This window comes from Apus apus, chromosome 7 (assembly GCF_020740795.1).
Source record: "Apus apus isolate bApuApu2 chromosome 7, bApuApu2.pri.cur, whole genome shotgun sequence".
In the NCBI taxonomy this organism is placed as follows: Eukaryota; Metazoa; Chordata; class Aves; order Apodiformes; family Apodidae; genus Apus; species Apus apus.
Genome location: NC_067288.1, coordinates 23,440,318 through 23,462,671, shown reverse-complemented (window position 1 = coordinate 23,462,671; position 22,354 = coordinate 23,440,318). Strand labels below are relative to the sequence as shown.

At 44.8% G+C, this 22,354-nt stretch overlaps 1 protein-coding gene across 1 annotated transcript in view; it reads left to right on the top strand.

Moving 5' to 3' along the window:
• Positions 1-4,042: 4,042 nt before the first annotated feature.
• TRABD2B (TraB domain containing 2B) overlaps positions 4,043-22,354 on the top strand; it is a 281,339-nt gene continuing 263,027 nt past the window's right edge. Inside the window, exons 1-2 of the mRNA XM_051624831.1 lie at positions 4,043-4,157; positions 4,666-5,226. Of these exons, the coding sequence (XP_051480791.1) occupies positions 4,050-4,157; positions 4,666-5,226 (669 nt within the window). The 5' untranslated portion in view covers positions 4,043-4,049. The remainder of the gene's footprint in view (positions 4,158-4,665; positions 5,227-22,354) is intronic.

Genomic DNA, 22,354 nt, shown 5'->3' with positions numbered 1-22,354 from the left:
GATTAATATTTATTTAGTAAAGCTCTTTGATGATGATACATGACATAAATATCAGCTAACAGTATTATGCTTCCAAAAAACCTTACAGCTTTTGTAAGATTAGATTTTTGGAAATTTGGTAAAGCAAAATAATGTAACCTTCCCTTTACAGTTTATCCCTCTTATCTCTTCACAGTTTTTAATAGTCAGTTTTCCCCATCTGATTACTGCTAATGACACTGCTATACTGCTTTTACAGCCTTGGGGTTTATCACAAAGCTTCTCTACTACTCCAGATAGGCACAAAACAGTAGCAAGTAGGGAGCAATATACATTTTCCAAAGATCAGAACCATTATTTAATGTTTTTGTAAATATTTACTTTAGAAGCAGGCTAAATGTTACTTAAGATTGGTTCTAAACTGCTGTGTTTAAAGGAAAAAAATCACAAGGACATATGGAACTCATCTGAAGGAGAAAAAAAAATGTTACAATTACACAAAAGAATTAATTTCCCTTGCTGTTATAAAGAGTTGTCTTCATAAAAGCTTGTGGCATGCTTTTGTATCTTAGGTGGAACATTGTGATACAGATCATGTGGTTTGTGGTCTCCTCTTCCTACTGCCCGAAGCTTTGGCTTCAGTTCCTCCAACCTGACTGTCCCACCAAATTGGTACACACCCGCATCATGCTCCCACTGGGAATTCTGCTCCTGTTTTGCCTTCCCCCACCCCCCCACCCCCACCCCCCCTTCTTCTTCTTAGTCATCTTACCCACAAGAGGCAGAAATCAAGGCGAGGCTGTGTTTTCACAGCTAGGCAGTTCTTGCAACATCAGGACTGAGTTTAGGGGAATGACTGGAAAACTTGCTATACTCACACACACACACCTGCCTTTTGGCTGATGGAAGATGAGCATGGAGCCAAAGATGTTTGTTTATTCTTGCCCTGGGTGCTTTGATATGTGTGCCATCCACGAGGGTAATCACCCTACCTCACAACACGGCAGCCATGACTGAATAGGGCCTCTCATCGCCTCACAGACCTCCCAGGCTTCTCCAGCATGTGAGATGTTGGGGCATACCCCTGGAGAAGCCCTTACTAGCGTTCTGATGAGGCCCTTCTGTTCTCTCACTGTGGAAGAGATTCGGGAAGGAGGTAGAAAGTGGGTGGGCCAAGCCACTCAGTCAGGCAAGTGTAGCCATGTCACTTTGGAAGAGGCACTTGTTGAACAAAAGGATACATTTTGCTACAGCTGAGAACAAATGTAGCAGTCCCCTGTGCTACAGTGTCACAACAGCAGCAAGCTTGTAGCTTTTAACTGATTTGTGGCAGCTTAGTAAGGAAACAAAGTAATAACTGTGTTGTGACTGGAACGAACCCTTCGGCTGCTATCCCACCTGCTGGGGCAAGGGCTGCACAATCCTTCCTGCGCCAGACTTCATCTCAAGTGGGGGCTTGGCCACCTACACTGACCGTCCAGCACCCTGCATGCTTGTGGGTAGGCTGGGAGTGAGTATTGAGGCATGTTTGGGAGAAAGGTGGGGCTGCTCAAAAGAGAGAGATGGCGTGGGCACATGAAGCAAGGCCCTGCTCTCCCCATCCTCACAGGGTTGTGTTGTCACACTGGCAATGCCAGGGCGGTAAGTTGAGAGGCATCAGTGTCATGTCCTCCAAGAGCAGATGGGGTGGGGAGGGCACGTGAGGGCTCACTGCCTACAAAACAGTGCACACCCACCTGCTGCCACACCACATCCCAACAGCACAGGGCCAAGGGTGACTCCAGGCCATGGCACCCAGTGAGTCCGTGACTCGGTTGACTCACTGGACCATCCTGTGCCACAGTGACAGGACATCTTATGGGCTAAAAAACTGCCTCTTTCTATCCCTCTGTGTCACCTCTCTGAACCTTATCACTCAGGACAGAACGAGAAAATTAAATATTTCTTTGCAGGAACTAGAAACATCATGAGGTAAAACAATCCTCTGCTCCTTTGCATTATTTTTACCTGGTCAGAAGATCTGGGAGGCAGAGAAAGAAGAGGATGAGTGTCTTCACTTGGAAAGGAGTTGCTCATCTCGATCTGTGGTTAGGAAAATGGCCTCCTGTCTCTGGAGGCCAGAAGCAGAGTTCATGGGACCTACACATGATATTCTGAAAACCCCTTTAGCAGCCTGTGCAGCTGCATTTGCTCATCAGTAACCACAGCAAGTGGTGTCCCTCTCATTCTTCATGGAGCAGTTGGGAAGCCACGTTTACAGCCAGCTAGGCCTGAATCTGTCACCATCCTTGGCAAAACCGCTGCTGGCTTCACTCTGAGTTTTGCCAGAGCAAGGACTCCACCTCACACTGGTGATTAATATATTCCATCAAGCAAACCTTGGTGTTTTTTATCCTTCTCAATACAGCAAGGAACTTCTGAATTTTGGAAAGGGTTCATAGTTGAGGAGGCTGCGGGAAGGTCGGGATCCAGTCCTCTCTGCTGTGTACACTGCATATAGCAGGCTTGGATGGGAGCACCCCAGACCAACACAGCAGGGCTGCAGGGTGTCCCGTGGGGAGAAGGGGCTACATCCCAGCTCCCATCCCTGCCCTGAATGGATCCAGAGGCAGGAGTTCCTGCAGGCAGTGGTGACAGGCATCATCCCCCTGTCCTCGCTTCTGGAACCACACAGCTTTAACAGAGGCGGGCATTTGGGAGGAGGCTTGAGTTGCAGCTGCTGGATTTGAGTGCCTGCTGCTACAGCCTCCAAAGAAAGCTCCAGACCCTCAGGGATCTTGCCCCCAAGAGCCAGCTCAGGTCATGCTGGAGGATGGTGCTTCCTCCCGAGCCTTTTTGATCCGAGTGGAAGCTGATTTTCTAACACTGTGAGCAGGACAGATGCACGCTGTGAAAACACAGAGAGGTCTCCTGCTGCCCTCCTGTGAGGCTGAGGGGGCCTGGGGCGCGGCCATCCCTGCAAGGCCAGCCGAGGCGCAGGCAGCGCCGCGCACGGCCCGTGTCCTTCACCTGCCTTCCCGCCCGGCGCTCCGCGAGGCCTTTCTGGCCCCGGCTTCGGAAGGGCCGGGGCAGCAGTGAGGACACGTCGCCCCACGCCGGGGAGCCGAGCGGGGTCACAGCAGCTGAGGTGCGGGGCGCCTGAGGGCATCCTAACGGGGAGCCGGCTGCTCTCAGATCCTGCCCGGGACCGCGCGATCTCGGTGGCACTTCCTGGGTGCGGGAATGTCGAAACTTTTCCATACTCTGCCTTTCAGGTGGGGAGGCCGGGAGGCGCGCGCAGGTGCCGCGGCGCTGGGGAGCGGCGCGAGAGGCGGAGCTGCGCTGGGCGGGCATCGCCCCCTGGCGGCGGCCCCGGGGAGCGGCAGCCCCGGGCGGGAGGCGCGGGCCGGGCCGGGGCGGCTGCGCGGAACTTTCCGCCGGAGCCCGAGCTCGGCCCCCGCGCTGCGGTGCGCGCCGCCCCGCGCAGCAGCGCCCGCCTCCCCCCGGGAGCCGCGGGAGCTCCTCTGGGCCGCCGAATTTGAAAAAAAACCAAAAACCCCACACCACAGAAAGAAAAGAAAACCAGAACGACAAAAAAAAAACAAAACACCAAAACTTTTTTTTTTAAAAAAAAAACAACTTTTATTTATTTATTTATTTCCTGGCTAATTCCGCCTCCCCTCTCAACCTCCTCCCGAACCGGCGGGGTGGGAAGGGAGCTTCTCCGGTCTGCAAAAATCAAAGCATGGCGGAGGCTGGCGATGAGAACCGTCCTCCCCAAAGCATCCAGCGCCTCTGACAAGCCCGGAGCCAGAGGGGGTGGGGGTGGGAAAGGGCGGGAGGGGGGAGAGCATGGGAGGGAGGGGGCGGCCAGTCCTTCCCCCTGCACTTGTCAGATGCAGATGGGACTGGCAAAGTTTGTTTGAATAATAAAAAAAAAAAAAAGGGGGGGGAAAAAAAAAAGGAAAAAAAAAAAAGGGGGAAGAGCAGGAGGAGGGGGAGGGAGAGAAAAAAAAAAAAAAAAAAAAAGATCCTAGAAATCCAAAAAGGCTCATCTGGGAAGGAGAGAGAGGAGAGCGAGAGGAAGCGGGATGCAACTCAACCTGACGCTGATCTGCTTCGTCTTCGGGGGGTTCCTGCCCGACGCCGCGGCCCGGCGGGAGCAGATGGACACGGGGCAGTGCGACCTGCCCCGCTCGGTGAGCCGGGCCGGGCCGGGCCGGGGGGCGACGGCTCGGGGATGCGCGGCTGGCCGCGGGGCTCTGCGGGACCCGCCGGGGCGCGGAGGGGGGGTCCGGGGGCGCGGAGGGGGGGGGGCGCGGAGCGGGGGCGCGGAGGGGGGGGGTGACACCTCCCCACCTCGGTGCGGGTGCGCGCGGCCCGGGTGCCCGCGCGTGGCCCCGCAGGTGTGGTAGCGCCCGCGTGCACCCCGCGCGGCGTCTGTGGGAGGGGGGGGCGGGGGGGGGGGGAACCCCCGGCGGGTGCGGGCCCGGGAGGATGCGGCGGCCGCGGGGGCCCTCAGGGCAGAGCGGGGGTCACGGCGGGACGCTGCCCCACGCGGGTTTCTTCGTGGCCCTGGGCTTGGCTTGATCCCAGCGTGACCAGTGTTTGTGTGGGGAAGTGGGGGAGAGGGAACCCCCCCAGGGCAGCGCTTTCCTCCCCGGCTGCCCCTTTGCCACTGACCTTCCTCCACTGTCCTCTCCACAGCAAGGAGAGCTCAACTCCTTCCTCTGGACCATCCGACGTGACCCCCCTGCCTATCTTTTCGGCACCATCCACGTGCCCTACACGCGGGTGTGGGACTTCATCCCCGACAACTCCAAGGCTGCCTTCCACGCCAGCTCCAGCGTCTACTTCGAGCTGGACCTCACCGACCCCTACACCATCTCGGGACTGGCCAGCTGCCAGATGCTGCCCCACGGGGAGAACCTGCAGGACGTGCTGCCCCGGGAGCTCTACCGCCGCCTCAAACGCCACCTGGACTACATCAAGCTGATGCTGCCCCACTGGATGACCCCGGACCAGCGGGGCAAAGGGCTCTACGCCGACTACCTCTTCAACGCCATCGCCGGCAACTGGGAGCGCAAGAGGCCTGTCTGGGTGATGCTCATGGTGAACTCCTTGACGGAGACGGACATCCGCTCCAGAGGGGTGCCGGTGCTCGATCTCTACCTTGCCCAGGAGGCCGAGAGGATGAAGAAGACAACGGGTGCGGTGGAGAGGGTGGAGGAGCAGTGTCACCCGCTGAACGGGCTCAACTTCTCCCAGGTAAGGAGGCTCCTGGGCCTCATGGCTTATCTGTCTCAGAGGTTGGGGCCGTTCTGCTTGTGTTTAGAATGGTTTATGGAGTGAACTCCAAACCTGGCAGTGGGATGTGTCACTCCTGGGCCTCAGCAGCCTGGCCATCAGGCTGCCCGCTCTCCCTTGTGCTATCCATGCTGCCTGCAAAAATCCTGCCGTGTTCCCAGCGAGTTTATCGTGTGTTGTATTTATTTGAGAGGCAAACACCCAGGGTGTGAATGTGTGTGTCTCCTTGCCACTCATGAGGGAAACTTACACGCTTCCTGTCCTGTTCCAGAGCTGGGTAAAAAGTGGGGGTTTTTTTGTTTGTTTGTTTTGAAATAAAGCAGCTTGTGGTACTTGTCAGGAAGAGGATGAAGCATGAGCAATGAAAAAAGAAATTTTGACAATGTTCAAATAGATTTAAGTATGTGCAAACTGTCAGTCGTCTTTTTAGTAGTCACTCCAGGTCAAAACAAATTGGTTCACATTGCCTTCATCTGCTGAGGGAAATTAAGCGCTCGATCTGCAGGGATTTTTTTTTTTCATTTTAGAACAGGTAAAAGTTCAGCAAAAAGAAAAGCATGTAGATTAGAAACAAAAGTTATTGGTGTAACTGAACTCCAGAATTCTTTCAGTGGATTTAACTTTAAACAACACAATACTAAGCTATGCGATCTATTTCATTTCAGTGGATTAATCAGGAGCACAGGCACAGCTATTGACTTTGCTTTGTGGAAGTGTTTATACGAAATCAGATTTACTAGAAATTCAGGAAATGAATGTGTGTGGAAGAAAACAAATATTCCAGGGGAAATTTACGATGGTGTCAGTTACTGCTATGATATTTACTTGTTAACCTGCTTTCCATCATTACTTTTGGACCAGTTATTTCCAGCTTTATCTTACTGGCCTAGTTTGAGAAAAAAAAAATAAAAATCTTGGTGATGTGGGAATAAGGATTAAAGGACTGATCTTTGGTGTGATTAAAATGTCCTTAGAGTGCCTTCACCCTTTTCTCCCCTGAAGTCTAGTGGGAACTGTTTTCAGTGTAAATAAGGCTCTCACTAATACTGGCTTCATGTGGTGTTTCTCCTAGAAGTTTAACTCTGCATACAGCCTTCAGAGGTGAAGATTGGTTGCACACACTTCTGGAGGGATTTTCTTGTTTACCAACAAAAATAATTAAAAGAAAGTCCCTCAGGACCTTTGCATTAATTAACACATGCTCAAAACCAAGTAATTTGTTTTACCCTGTTCTGTTTGAAAGGTTTAAATACCTGTCCTCTCTGTTGAATCCCTTCTTTAAGGTGAGGTAAAAATAATTAACTATGCTTGACATCCAACAGTATTTGGTTGTATTTGGTAAAAAATAACATAATCAAGAACATTAAAGCATTTGGTTAAAATGTATCACTTAGAAGCCTTTTAAATATTAATCACATTACTTTTTTTTTTTTTTCTTGTTAGAGTGACAAAGAAAGGAAAAGGGACAGAGTATGAAACTCACTGCTGCTCATACCATAATTCTGTTCTTCTCTCATTCACTCTATTTTTAACAGAAACAAACATTTCCCCTAAACAGCAAATGTTTTACTGCTCTTGGCAGGTAAAGACAATAACTTATGCAAAAAAATAATAATTGTGCTGATTAAAAAAATAGCCCACATTTTAATTATTACAGAGAATTGACATTGCTGCTAAAATAGATGAGTGTTCAGGAGGACTTTTCCTATATTGCAACTTTTTCTGGGAACAAGGCCACCAGAACAACATGAGACAAAATTAAACAAAACAAACCAGATATTTATTTTCTTGCTTCCTCTAGATCTCATGCATCCTGACACCTGGCTAGTTGTTTAACAACAGTAATTTGTAATGTTATCACACTGTCTGGCAGTCCTACTGCTTGGTGTATTACTGTGCTAATTTACTGGAGTGGATTACTATTGCTAAGCTTTGCTTCCCAATTCCAGGTCTTGGAGCCTTCCTTAAGCAACACATAATTAAAACACACTAAAATGGAAATCAGAAATTAAGCAGCTTTTGTCTGGTAGGGTGTTTGCACAGTTTGATGAGAACATCTGTGATAAATTACAGTCCCAAATCTGCTAAGGGCATCAGCAGTTTTTACCTGTTTTCAGCATCACAGTTACAGGAATACTGGACATAATTTCTGCATTCAGAATTCGGGTTTTAAAGCTGTGCTTTGCTGAATCATGTCAATACTTTTGTTTCCCCTATTCCCCAAGTCTAGTGTTTTTGCCCTTAGCAAATTAAAAAAGAAAAAGCTTTTTTTTTTTACTTCTTCCCCTCAAAGGCAGCTTTGTGCTACTGCAAATATTTAATCTGACTACACGCACCAAATCTGTTAATCTGATACTGTGAGGAGGAGGAAATCTAGGAGTGGTCCCTGTGTGGTACTTGGTTTTGATCTACGGATACACTTGCATTTTTGACTAGGAACGATCTTTGAAACATTCTGTGCGTGGCTTTGAAATGTTGATTGTCTTAGCTGGATGAAAAGATTAAGGTGGCTCATATAATTGGCTGCTTCCTGGAGAGCCAGCTCTTGCAGGTAGAGTACTGCACATTGTTTTCTATTGTAAAGCCAGAAACTTTGTAGTTTGATGCTCTGCTCTCTTTGAAACCTCTGCTCAGTGTTTTCTGTCACTCTCCCAGACTGGTTCCCCACGGGTCGCCCTGCTTTCCCACTGGCCGGCTGCTTTCCTGCACAGCTGGCAGAGGGAGCATCCTCATTCCCCTGGGACTCTGGCAGTTGCTGGTCACACAAAGTCCAGGCTCTGGGTATTGTATAGCTGGTGGCAAGGTGTCTGCATTGCAGCAAAAGGATGGGTTGGGATCCTGGCAACAGGGAACTGAGATCAGGTTTGGGTCGACTCACCACTCCTTGGTATGTGAAGCTTCAGGGTTTTCACTGGTGGTGAGACAGGAGGAGCTGACAGGCCCTGCGAAGAAGAAGCAGACAAGTTTTTGGTCTGACAGCATGGATATTTAGAGAATGACCTGAAAAGTGCAAAATCAAGTGGGCCAGGACTGAGTATAGCTGGTGAGAGGCAGGTGGAATTCCTTTCTTGTGTTGGGATGCCAGCATAGGCACTGCAGCAGGCACCATGACAAGCTGTGAGACCATGTGTCCTTTGTGACCCTCACAGAAGTCTGTGGTGAAAAGCTCTCCCCAGGCTGACATGTATTGCTGTTGTAGCAAGGAGGATGGTGATGATGAACCCTACAGCTCCTCAGGTCTGTTTGTGTCCACCCTGCACACTCAGGACTGTGGTGGGGACCCAATCAGCGCCCTCAGGCAGCATCATGTTCTCACTAAAAGTGGTCAGCCAAGCGGAAGGTCTTACTCCTCTTCCCAAACCACTCTGGCCTTGGGAGGTGGATAGTAGCTCTTTCTCATGTTTGATCCTGTCTCTCAGCAGGATCCCCAGACTGAGACAGTGTTGATATGCCTCCCTTCTTGGAAATAAAATACCTCTCCCATTCCATCCCAAGCTTGCTTTCTTCAGGGAGAATCTGCATTCAACCTGTGCCAGATGCGATGAATCCCAATGTTTGTGAAGAAAATTCTGTGTCAGGGCTGGACTCCATCTTGACTTGTCAGTGGGGTAGCCATCAGGTCAGAGGGGAGATCCCAGCACCCCCTTTTCTCTCCCTCTGCTGCTGGGGGCTTGCAAAGCCCTGACTCAGGTCTTCTGCAGTCAGTATCATTTCCAACTGCAGGGGGAGATGTTAAATATCAAACCGGTGTTGATTGGATCAGGGACAGCCTCAAAGAAAGAAACCTTAAACTGTGCCAGATTAAACTTCACACTTCACCATTCTTCCCCCTTCATTTCTTTGCCGCCTCATTCTCTGCACAAATAAACCTCGTCTCCCTGCTTTCTACCAATGAGACAGCATTCAAGGGGCTGGAATGACTTTGTTAACAAAATCAGGCTTCATTTCCCAGGTCCTGCTGTTCCATCAAACCCTGGGACATGGCAGCTTTGATTACTCTAGTGATAGGATTAGAGGGGGAACAAGTGCTGGTTAATAAAAGGCTGATGGGTGGTCCATCACGTTTGGTCACTGACAGATCTGCAGCCCTGGAGCTGGACCTTCAGTGGCAAAACAGCACGACACAGTAATATATAGACAGGGCCACGGCCTGGAGTTGCTATTCCATCTCTCCTGTCCCCTTGAAAAATTAAACATTTCTGTGATCACAAAGCTGGGATTCTTGGAGCTGACAGGGACTGGTATGGTTGACTTCAAGGGATACTTGCCTGTTTAATCTAATGACACATCCAGGTTCAGAGTTTTCTGAACTGCATTAAAGGGCTGTTTCAGAACTAGTTGAGTTCTGGCAGTCTGTAGTTTATTTAAGGGAGTATTATTTATTGTTTTAAAATTTTACTTTTTAATACGAAAGTGGTTTTTACCTAAAAGAAATTGTCCCTTTTTGCTGTTAACAATTTCAGGCTTAATGAAAAGGGCAAGAGCCACAAAATATAGCTTAGTGTCATCTGTTTTGGTTGCTGAATATTGTTGAAAGAGATGTTGTTAAAAGGTTTGATTATACGTAGTTATACATAGTGCACACAGTTTTCAACTGAACTATCACCTCCTTCAACCCCTCACACCCTATGGTAAAAAAATTCCCTCAGCAAAATTAACCTTGGGGTAGAAATTCATACAGCAGAAATGGAAAACTTTCCATTTAACTCCCTTTGAATACCAGTGGAGCTGCCTTACATCTTTACCAGGGGAACTGCTGAGGGTGAAACTATGCAGGTATTAAAACTGCAGTAGTCACAGTGACACCTGAAAGGATCAGCAGCTGCTGTTTTACAGCTAAAACTAACTGTACGTGTTGCTCTTTACAGCCAGTTACTGCGTGCTTCTTCACCACAGCCTCCCTGAAAGGCCCACCCTGGCATTAAGAAGAAAGCCAGCCAGTTAATGATGGCTCGAGGGGCAGCTGGCAATTTATCTATTGTATTTATTGTGTATATAACTGCAAGAAGCATTTGTAGAACAGGTTAGATGGGAGCCTTTCCTTTCCCTCTGATCCTTCACACCTCGCTTGGTAAGATCCAAGCCCAAGACAGGTGTACCTGCCTGTTGTGAACAGTCCTGAAGAGGACTCTGCTGGTTGGTTTGCTTGCAAAATTATGGGTGCTGCTTGCAGTTATTTTTAGACAGGAATTTCATGCTTGTAGGGTGGGCTTTAACAGAAAGAAATCCCCAGGAGTCATATTCTCTCCCCAAGCTCTGCTTTGGAGAAAGGGATCGAACGAGGGACAGATGACCCAATTGCATTCCCATACTTAGGTATTAATGCTGCTTTCAAAACTCCCCTGGAGCTGTTTGCCACCTTTGAGCTGCCCACTAAGTAAGTGCAAAATACCCCCCTCTTCAGTAAAGGGTACCTCCCCAGCAATGATTTTCCTCTGTTGTCAGCATTCAGTTTGAAGCTGTTTCAACAGCAGTCAGGTTCCTGCCCCAGGCCCAGAGTACTTTGCTTATAAACAGAAAGAACCATTGATCTTAAAAACCTCAACCTCAAGTATAGTGCAACCTACAGTCCTCAGAAAGTCTTTAACAGCCTCCCCTCAGCTCCCTAGTGAGTAGCAGTCCACATTAGAAAGGCAGCCCACATCATTCAGGCTAGTCAGAGGTTCCTGTATTGAAAAGGCCAGAAATGATCTTAAGCAAGGGCACTCATTCACCTTGCACTCCTGTGGAGATGGAGACGGGCTGCAGGGCTCCTGGCAAAGGATACTTGTGGACTTCAGAGGGACATACTGTAAAATAGCAGGTTTCCCCTGTGCTGGGCTTTACACTGAAAACTCTTATTAATCTCTTCTCTATCTTTAGGAGCTGATGAGACAGGTAAGAGGCAGAAGAAATCAGTTACTGCTTGAACCACATGAAAATTGTGTGATTTCTTTCATCTTTTGGTCCTGTTAGAAGTGTTACCTGCATGCTTGGATGAAGGACTGTGAAATGACTTCCCCAGAGCACAGTGTCTAGGATAGCACAAAATGAAGGTTTTCAGCAATGACCAGTGTTTTGGGAACTTCGCTTTTTGAACTTTCAAGAGTTAGCATTAGAAGAGCCCTATATGGGAGGGAAATGTATCTCACTCATGCCCACACAATTTCCCAAATCCCTCTTCAAGCTGACAAGCAATTCAGATCCTAGATGCTAATGGACTTAAAATCTGCAGAAAGCACGATGGGTTCATCACAAAACTTCAGTATCTTTGTGAAGCTTTTAAATTATTTATAGCCTGCAGTCACTAAGGCATTTTTTCTGAACATTGTAACGATTTGTGAACCTAATATTCTTTCTATAACCTAGAAAGCATTATAGTTTCCAGCTCACTGGAGAAACCAGAAATTAACTGGTGCCTGCAGAGCTCAAAACTGCAGATATCAGTGTTTTAACTTAATATCTCTGCTCTTGGACTGGAATTAGAGCAAGACTTATACTCTGCAGAGTGGGAACAGACACGCAGCTAAAATGTGTGACTGGTTGTGTCCATCACAATAGCCAGAAGTTGTAGCTTCTCATTCATCTCTATGGATTTGCTTTTTCTGGTGTTCAAAAAACTCAATGTTGCTGTCTTGTGTAATTGTTATCGTTTATTGGATCTTGTCTTTTAAGTGCACAGAGAGTTAGAAGTGACATGGTTAATACCTGTGTTAGAAGCTCAATCAGGAATTAACACAGATGACTGCTGCTTTTATCACTGGTTATTCCAGCAGCAGTCCTTACCATTTGGATTTCTAATTTTTAGAGCTTCTGCTGCAAGTCATTTCAGGACTTCTAGCACAATATAAATGGAAGTTGCTAAAAACTGTAAATTAAAACCATGTGTTCAGCATTTTGGGATGGATGTTGTATGACTTGAGGAGGCTCATTAGCAAAAGTATTTTTATTTTGAATGAGATCAAAGACCCTAGATTTTCCACTCTGAGGGTCATTTAACATAGGCCTAGATACCCCATTTCTCATCATACATAGAATCCCACGGGCCAGTTATGCCTGAAGAAATCATCATCTCTGAAATATTGTAATTAGATTTATTATCAGTGGCCCGCTGCTGATCACCTCTGTCCAGGCACTGCATCAGCACTGAGGGTTGAAGAGTCTTGCAGATGTCAAAAGGGAGTTTTATTACTGACTTCTGCAGATTCAGGATTGCAGCCCATGACAGTGGTAGTGGTGTAAAAAGTGAAAGACCTTTGGTATGAATCAAACCCTGTATGTTGTACTTGTTCCAGTGTCCCTCGAAGCCAGGGATAACACAGGATCATCCCCAGAAACTCCTATTGGCAAACAGAAAGAACTGTAAAAAAATTTTTTTTAAAAAAGAAAGTGTTCTCATTTCTTCTTTTCTAGCATGGAAGTTTACATGGAAGTTATGAAACCTTTCAAATTAATTCCAGTCCAGAGGTTCTTCGTGCTTGAATATCCCTGCAGCATCACAGAGTTCACTGAGATGGAGAAAAGCTGTCAACTCTGTCATAGCCAACGTGTTAGCTGTAAGAACACAATTAAGGGAAAAACACTAACTACTTTTCCCCACTTCACATTAAACTTACGTCTTCTACCCTAACTCTTGTACTGGGGTACCTACTGGGAGACACAGTTATGCCCAACGCGTAAAACAAAGAAGCTGCCTTCGTAGGACAAAGCAATATTCATCAGGCTCCCTTGATGAGACAAGGAATGAGAAAAAGGAAACAGAAATCTTCAAGTTATTTTCAAACCTCTTTCCATTTTAATAAAAGTCAACTCATGAGGAAGACAGGGAAAATATTTCTTTAAAGTAGGAGATTGTGTGACTTGAATGTGTCCCCTCAGTATTTTAGAGACTGTATTAAATCCAGGATCTCCATTAGGCTCCCTCATTTTTGTTAACAATTACAATGAAGACTGATTATTCTCCGTACACTTTCTGCCACTGCACAAATTTTGCTTTCCTTTGATTTCTTGCAGGCTTTTCCTATTACAGGTGACAGCATAATAGTGATGGGGAATATTTATTTAAATGTGAGACAAAATGCTCCCAGTATAGGAGTTTTCAGAGTCAGCAGAGGGGGAGAGGGCAAAAGGATGATTTAAGAAACATGCCCAACTTTTTTCAGGCCTTTGTATTTCTGGCTTGTGATTCATTTACAGTTTAATAAATTATCATAGAGGTTAATGTTATTCCAGCAGCAAAGTGTGATGGGAGACATCCCACTGTGTCTCAGTGGTTCTAAAGCACTGGTAAAATCATCATAGCACCATTAATTGCAAAAAAGCTAAACCTTACATCATGTGAAGAGCTGGTCCTGACATTGTGAGAGCCAACTGGGATGCTAACTTGTAGTTTGCTTTCAAGCTCAGATGATTATTTATTTTTGGGGTATCACAGGATTAAGAAGTGCAAGCATACTAAAGAATCCCCAAATGATTGTTTTTATGAGTTAACTATACAGAAAGTACTTATTTTTCATAACAACTTTGTTTCCTGATTTATACAGGAAAAAGCTAGAAAGAATATTCTCAGAAAAAGCTCATAATTTGCTCGTTGAAGCAAATAACTCATTAAGACATAGAACTAAACTCAAGTTTCTAGTACTAAGTTAAGGCCAAAACAATTCTAATACGGCCTGGCCTTCAAACAACTGGGATGCTCTATGGGTACACAGCTGCAAGCAAACTGAAATTCAGTTCCTTCAGCATTTCTCCTTTCCACTTGTAGAACACCAGGGAGCTATTTTCTTTGCTTAAGGGTGTGGGCATCAACCCATGAGACCAGGTTATACCATCCTGAAATAAGTGAGGTGATTTTCAGAGGGTCAAGACAGCAGGCGCTCACAGGCATGGAACGCTGTTCATCTTTATGGATTGGCTTGATGCTGTATGACTTGCACTGACTAGCTTTGTACCCAGATAATTGTGTGAGGCCAGGGAGGATTTTCTTTATTAACTCAAGTGGCTTGGCTGTGAAATGAGACATACTGTACAGTATATAATTCAAGCTCACTTTCAAAGGCATTTTTGTTGAAGCTGGGTACCCAGCGAGAGAGCCTTTAACATGTATGAATCTGAAACACACTCTAGAAATTTAATATTTTAAGGTCAGCATTTACACTGGTTCATGTTCCAGCAATGTAATACTGCTTGCTTTAAAAAAAAATAATCTATTTATATCTTAATTTATAAAGGTGTGGTTTTTTTCGGAGGAAGAAACTGAACTGCTTTGGGCATTTGCTTGCTATTGACTGTGACTGGATAACCTTGTAAGGGAGGAACCATTTAGAGACTTCAGCAAATCATGGCTCTGAAGTTGCAAGAGAGCATGGCTGGGTGCACTTGATGTTCATTATCAAACCTGAAAGTATTAAATGTTGAGAATCCCTCGTAGTAGCACCCTTTTGTGTCTTGGGAGCTACAAAGAACTATAATCTCCCAAAAGGTGTAATATTTTTGGCAAATTTTGGATGGATTTTGTCATTACTGACAAAGAGATCCCAGTGGAAGATATCCTTAGGAATGCAAAACACAATCACTAAAACCCACACGAGATCCCTTATCATGCTCTCTCTAAAGCTGTTGCAGATTCATTTGAATTACACTGGAAAGATTTATCTCTTATTAATGGAGCGCTCTTCATTTTTTAAAATTGAGTTGTTGTGCAACACATCAAGTAACAATGTCATAACACATCGTAAATCTGTTTCTTCACTGAAGGATTCTAGATGAGTTAATCTAACATCCTGGACACAGTTCATGAGCAGTTAATTTTAGCAGTTCTCTTTGATATATATCAGTTAAGGCAAAGCAACTCTAGCCATTATGGAGTAGAGTCAAAACTGGTTAATGGCAAAGCAAGTACAGACAAAGATGGTTCAGAGATAAAGCCTTTGGCAGATCATTCAAGGGATCTTTGCTTTATATACAACAATTGTAGCTCTAATACCGGCAATACAGACACTCTGGGACAAAGAGAAAACACACACACACCAAACCACAGAAGAAAACCACACACACCACTTGGTACTTGCATCTAACATGAAAGTCAAGCTAAAGTTCACCAGCCCTGACGTAGTTACCAAAGAGCTCTGTGGCAGGCAATGAGATGGGAAAAAAACCGCTCCAAAAAGGCATTCAGGAATTGTTCCTATTGTTAGGGGGAGAAACTGAGAACATTTGATTTGAAACACAAAGTCATCCGGCAGACTGCCAAATGCCATTTATCTCAAGGTCATGCAGTATAAATAACCCCAAGGGTTAGCTTGAAAACAGAGGAGCAGGAGGTACCTAAATAAAAACAGGGGAAGGGATTCGTCTCTCTTCCCTGTGGATGTTAGGCATGCTACTGACAGGGTTTCAAGACCTGACATTCCTAATGAGTCTAGTGTATTAAGGGTAGCAAAACACACCAAGAGCAGGGAGTGCAGCTGAACACGGCATCATGGAAGGGACTGCGGTTTGAGACCAAGCCACTAAGCTGTCATGTATTTTCTGCAAGAATTAGTCAGGGAGAGCAATTAAAAAGGGAAAGTCAGCTAGAAAAAATTTTCCTCTTGAAAGTTTAAGTCTGAAAAGATTGAACCTTGCTATGCAGTAGAGACAACCAACATCTATTCATTGTTTAGTTGGGTGGTCAGATATATGTTCTTGTTTTTCCAGCACACCAAAGTATCAGAGTGTTTTTATATTTTTTAAGAGAAAAACAAGCTAACAACTATCATGTCTAGTAATCCATCATCCCTATCTGTCAGGGAAGGAAGGGCTGTGTTTTGCCAAGATTGCTTAGACCTGAGATACTAATGGGAGAATCCCAAAAGATTTGGCACCTGTTCTTCTCTTCTCTGGCATAAAGCTCACTGTGATTCCTGTCCAGACAAATGAAACAAGTATGTAGTCCTTAGACCTAGAACCCCAAACTGTATCCCTGTAGTCCTCAAAACTGTACAAGGTTTATGTAGAAACTGTACAGTGGTTTATGTAGAAATAAGTTTTGTGTAGTCTAATAATTCATTAAGATCATTAGGCAGGAAAAAAAAAAAGTCAGTATTCTTCTAATATGCTTATGATTTAGATAGAGTGAAAAAGCAGACTGAGTGGTTACTTGTGATTTCATGTTGAATTCTTAATGCCAGGAAAAAAATGAACTAAACTCCCTAAGTCGGAAGGAAAGTTTCAAATGGAAAGTGTTTTGGTTCAGTTTTCCCTTTCCTGGTTCAGCCAGCAGTGCTAGAGATCCCATACAGTCCTGTACATTTGCATGGTCTGAGCACCAGTCCTTCCAAACAGAAAGAAGGCAAGGTGGGCATCTGGGTAAGGAACCCTTATCTTTACTATATACATACAGGACTGTTTTATATCTGTAGGCCTTATATAACATGTTGGAAAGTGAGGCATGACTTCAGAAGCTGAACTATCTTAAATATGTTATTACATCTGGGACTAAGACTGTGATTTATCCATCTATACGTTTTTCTTATCACTTTCAACTTATTTAATACTCTTAGAAGAAGAAACACTTGTATGTGGAGGAACTAGAGTCAGTGAGATGGTGATGTGAAGGGGACATGCTGCAGAAGTCTAGGCTGATTGCAAATTCCAGAACCTACAGTTACTCAGGGGAGGGGTTATGGGATGCATCACCATCCCTTGGCAAACCAAAGAGCTCCACCCATCTTTGCACCCTGTTTTAGTCCTTAATTAAACTGATTTTCTCAAACACAAATGGCAGAGAGCACAGAATTGCATCATTAGCACTGAACCAAAATCTTTTGTGTTGCAACAACTTTTGTTGAGGGATTATTGTGTTGAAAATCCACTGATTTTGGCACAGGCTGGAGAACTCAACAGTTTCACTTTGCATGTCCTGCCATCATTCAAAAAGCAAGCCCTGTTGCTAGACATCTCAATAGGGCAGCCAGTTGGCTTCTCCCAACCTCCTTAGGTTTCCAGATGTCATAACAAAATGAGAGAAAGAGACTTAGCCATCTTCCATTTGTTTACGCTGGAGCTGCTAGGCAGAGACCAAGGGACAACACTGCACAGCTTTTCAAAAAGGACTTAATAGGCCTCTCTGTAAACAGATCTAAATATTTGCTCCAGTGACATTTATCGCATCACACGTCTGGCGGGAGTGCTTCGTCCTTGTTTTGCTTGCATGTTTGGATTCTCTTATAAACATTAATGAAGTGCTTGAACACAAATGAATAATCCTCCCCCCTTCTTCCCACCCTGGAGGGGAGGGGAATGGGAGGGCATGAAGTAATAATAGTTCAACCTTCAACCCATAATTGCTCAGTACATTTTGATGACAGCTTTAGTTCTCACATGCTTTAAAAGACTTTATTCGGCGTGCACATCCATTCAGAAGGCATTGCACCTTTCTTCAAAGGGAGCTGCAGCTGGGGTTGGGGCAGGAGGCCATTAGCATACAACAGTGTGTCATTTGATGTTTGATTGGTCACAGCAAGTTGACCTGCTGCTGGGTTCTCAAAAGGATGGCAGAATTGTGCCTCATCTACAACACTTTTAATAGGGGATGTATATTTAATACATTCTTCCCTAGGCCTCTGCTTTTGGCTGTACATAATAACGGGCCTGAAACACCTCAGATGGCTCTTCATCTACCTCTTGCTGAAGAACTAAGGTAATTTACTAGGTATTTTGCAATTACTTACAGCTCGAATACGACTGGAGACAGTGTGCTTCCATAAAGCCCCTTCCGTTCTCTCAATGTCTTTATGGAGGACATAGGCCCTGGAAGATGATCAACTTGGTCTGGCTTTTGATTTCCTCACTAAAGTAAATGGGGTCATGGCTAAGGCAAGACTGACCAAATCTTGTTTCCCTGGGTGGTTACCTTGGGGACAACCTTTAGAATATTTTTACATTGCCTAGAGTATGAGGCCATAAAGCAAATGGGTTAGATGCTTGTCTCCTGATTATAAGGGGTGAATACGTGAAGCATAGCAAGGCTTCATCTCTCAACCTGCTCCAGTCTGACAAAACATTGAGTATCTCATTTCTGCAGGGGATCTGTTACAATACTACTTCTTTCTTCCCATGCAGTTCAAAATTTCACAGTTTCTTCCATGCGCAATGAATTATCATGATCTCCTGCCAGGTGGGACAGTGCTTTGCTCAATACCTTTACTAGCGTCTTTAGTTTCTGCAGCTGGACTTGTAGAAGCAGTGGTTTGGCTTGCATGGGAGCCAACAATAAAAGAAACTCTGTATTAGCCAAGAGAGTCTCTCCAGAAATTCTCCAAACTTGTGCAGCTAAACTCTCAGTGCTTTGATAAGAGTAAAACTGCTGTGTTTAAGCTGTGGGACATAGGAGAAAATAATGACTAGAAAGTAGTAAAACATTTTTTTCTCAGACAATCTTTAAGAAAGAAATCATCCTGTACAAGACATATGCAGATTTGTTTTCTGCAATAATAGTAAGTGCAATGGATTTATTTCCCAATAATCAGGCTTTGGGAGGTCAAGATCCATACCCAAGAGGAAAAAAAACATGCTTGTATTTCCTTCAATTGAATGATTAGGTATAAAATGGGTTAAAAATTAATACTGTCTTTGGATCAGCATGTATATGAAACCATTCAGTCTGCACATACTTGTGTTCTATTAGAAAGTGCTTGTCAGCTCCATCAATTATCAATCTGCTTATGCAGTCTATACATTCTTTGCATAAATCCATATCAGCTTTGTCTCTTGTAACAGTGTTTGTTTATATGAGCCGGAACTCTAAATCCGGAGAAGTCTAAAATGCCTCTTGAAAGAATTTCTTTGTGCCTACAGGGACCCAGGCTAATTGCTATTGAGAGGATGCTCTGTGGGGTGCTGTTTTGCTGGGGAGTTGGGAGTAATGAAATTGTCTAGGAAGGTGTTCCCTTGTCACCTCTGTCGATGTAGATAGTTGAAATAGAGGAGACTAAAGTTGTTGCCATTCTCAGCAGCTGTGAAGTTCACACTGGAAAAAGAAAAAGTTTGGAGAAAGGGACAGAAAAAAATACTTGCTGATATTTTTGTCATCCTCTGCCTGATGTGCCAACACTAATGGAGGCGCTTTTTTTGGCTAATTTATAGTCCAGTGCATTCCAGGGTCCCCGTCGCTCAAGCATTCTGCCTTTCGCTCTTTTGCTGGAACACAAACATGGAAGTGTATTTGGAACTTGCTGGAGCCTTAAAAAAACAAAATTAAGGCAAGCTGCCAGATCAGAATCTAATACACAACATATGTTTACAGGGTTATAGTCTCTTGCCATGCTGGCTTTAGCAGCACTCCAGTGTGGAGTAGAGTAAATGCCTTCCAAGACCTTTTATCTTCCATTGCGCTTATCAAACCAGTAAAAATACTGGTTTTATTTCAGCAAATGTGCCTTTCCTCTTGTCTGAAGCCCTTTGAATTCCCTGCCACATTTGGGATCAATGGAAGAGAATGTCCTTGCTCTTGTTTGGGAGAAAGAAGAACTTTATTTCAGAAAGAGAACTTGTCTGCCTCAGGCCTGACTGGGGTGATCCACCAGTTTGGCCAGTGACCCTGAACCAGACCCTTAGTCTGTAAGGAGAGAGTAATGTTGACCTGGAGCTGTCTTCTGCTATGAAGAGGAAAGGGTTCTCCAAGTGTAAGGCAGAACATTGAACTGCAGGAGGTGTTTAAGGGGCCATGGATTCACACTCAGTTCAGGCCACAGGCTGTAAAGAATTAGCCTGCAGTTATTCAGATTATCTGTCGTCACTTTTAAATATCCTGAGTTGGCCATTCCCAGATTTGAACCCCAGTTTGGAGACAGAGTTCTTTATATACACATGGACATGTAAAAGCATTTTCCAAGCCTGAAAAATGAGACTAGGCTAGTTCTAGGCAACATAAAGCCAAACTAGTCCCTTAGTTCTCTAAGGAAAAATGGTTTGCTTCAAATTTTAGCCCACTCTTGGGAGTCTTCAGCACTACTGAGAGGGTAGTGGCCAGTGGCTGTTGACTTGGCCAGTGAGTCCCACTAGGTTCCCTTCTGGGCTCTGCTACCTATGCCTTACACAGTGCTGGTATCTACTTATCCAGTGGTTACTCCACTCAATCCACAGCAAGATGGAAGCACTGAGACTGGTGTCTGCTGCAGTGGAGAGCTGCAAACTCCAGGCAAGGACTCTTGTGACAGCACAAGCTTTAGGAGTGGAATGTGATGAACAGTGCTGCAAGACAGAGGGAATGAAAAACAGGGACAGTTATGCCAGAGTCCTGTCATCTCCTGTGGCTGCTCTGCCCAGCATGCAGTAGACTAACTGCAAAGCTGCTGCAGCAGCAGCTGTATGTGGCCTGCAGAATGGGTAATTTGTAACAGTATGCAGACCCCAACAAAATTAAACTTGAAGAGTCTAAAAATATTGTGGGATGTGTCAAAGACTTGGTGAGTATATGAAGCTCTGACACAGCAGTAGCCCATCACTTTTCCTTCTCCAGCTCATTCTCCATATTTAGGATATTCCTCACATGATCCATGAAGCATGCTAGATCACCTAGATCCCACAAGCTCTGTATATACTATTCCAAGCTTATCAAGGGCTGTGCTTGCAGGCCAGCTGTATTAGCAGGAGGCAAGAGTTGTTTTGGGGCCTTAGAGACAATCCGGACATGTCCCTTTGAGTTTCAGTTCTATCTTTGCAAGATGGCAGGAGATGTTTATTTTGGGAAAATGCTTTTTTTTAAGCAGAAACAGTGTTCATGAGGGGGAAAAAAAAGTCCTTCAAATATATCAATTTCAAATGTTAAGTGAAGCTAAAAACACCAGGAGTCTCATCAGCAAAGCAACAGTCTAGTGACTGACCCAAATGGACATTTTTGTGCTGTTACACATTAAAGACAGGAAAGACCCAACTCTTAACTTTTTTCTTGAGATACAATTTTTGTTTCCTGCTGAACTGTGGAAAGCAACAGAGAACAAAAGCTTTTAGCAGCTTTGGATGAATATGTTAATGGAGGAGAAAATCCTTGGGTACTTCCTTGATGGGAGCTCTCTAACACAACACTAGGGTACCTGACTAGCGGGTTGCTTGAGACAGGTTGACTTTATAGAATATGTTCTTTACAGACCTCAGGAAATGGACAGTTCTTTAAAGCTTATGAATTATTCTTTGACCATAAGAGACTTAGTATGTATTTTAATCTGATTTTGGGCAGGTCAGATCTCTGCTCTTGAAGTAACCTTGGATCAAAAGGGGGAGCAGGACAAGACAGTTTCACCTCAACATTTCACGAGGGAGGACTCTCCTACATTGTTTTAGCTTGGAAGTTAATTTCAGGAATATAAAAAACATACATGGAAGCCACATAGGCTGTAGTATAAATATAGGTCTTGCATTTGTTGCAGCTGCAGGACTCTGTTCTTTGTAGGTCAGATGACCTAGATCTCTTGCCTTTGGACCACAAACAACCAACTTACCCTTTCACTTGAGGAGACAGATGAAAGAAGTGGTCATATGTTAGACTTTCAGTCCCTCATCTTTTTCTTTGCTGCAAAGAAGTGTCTTCTTTCTGTCACTAAGAAGATCAACTGTTTAGTTCAGCCTTTGAGTAAAAAATCTAGCCTTTTGCTTGCAATGCTTGTTTGCTGCTTGGTTTTAGAGCAACTTCTGTATCTGTTACCCATTCCGTTTCCCTTATGTTAAGTGCAGAGTAAGGTTTAAAAGAGTCAGTCAGTAAAACTCCATTTTGGCTAATTCCTTGGACCCAGTGACTGTTGGAACAATGATGTCTCCCTGACATAGTCTCAGTTTCCTGTATTTCAACATAATTCTAGGTCCTAATCCCTTGCTATGTGCAGACAGCATTTACTGTTTGCTTTGCTGCTGCCCAAATGCAGATGTAGGTTTCAGCTTATGAGATTTTGGGTTCTGAGGGTCAGCAAGGGTTTTAATGCTCTTGATGACACAGCCAAATAGTGCTGTTATGATAAAATTCAAAATTCATCTCTGAAGCACCTCTTCCGAGCGTTGCCTCATGCATTCTCAACTAGCAACGTATTCCTTTGTCTAAGTGACTTCCACTGTTGGAACTTTTTCCTAACATATT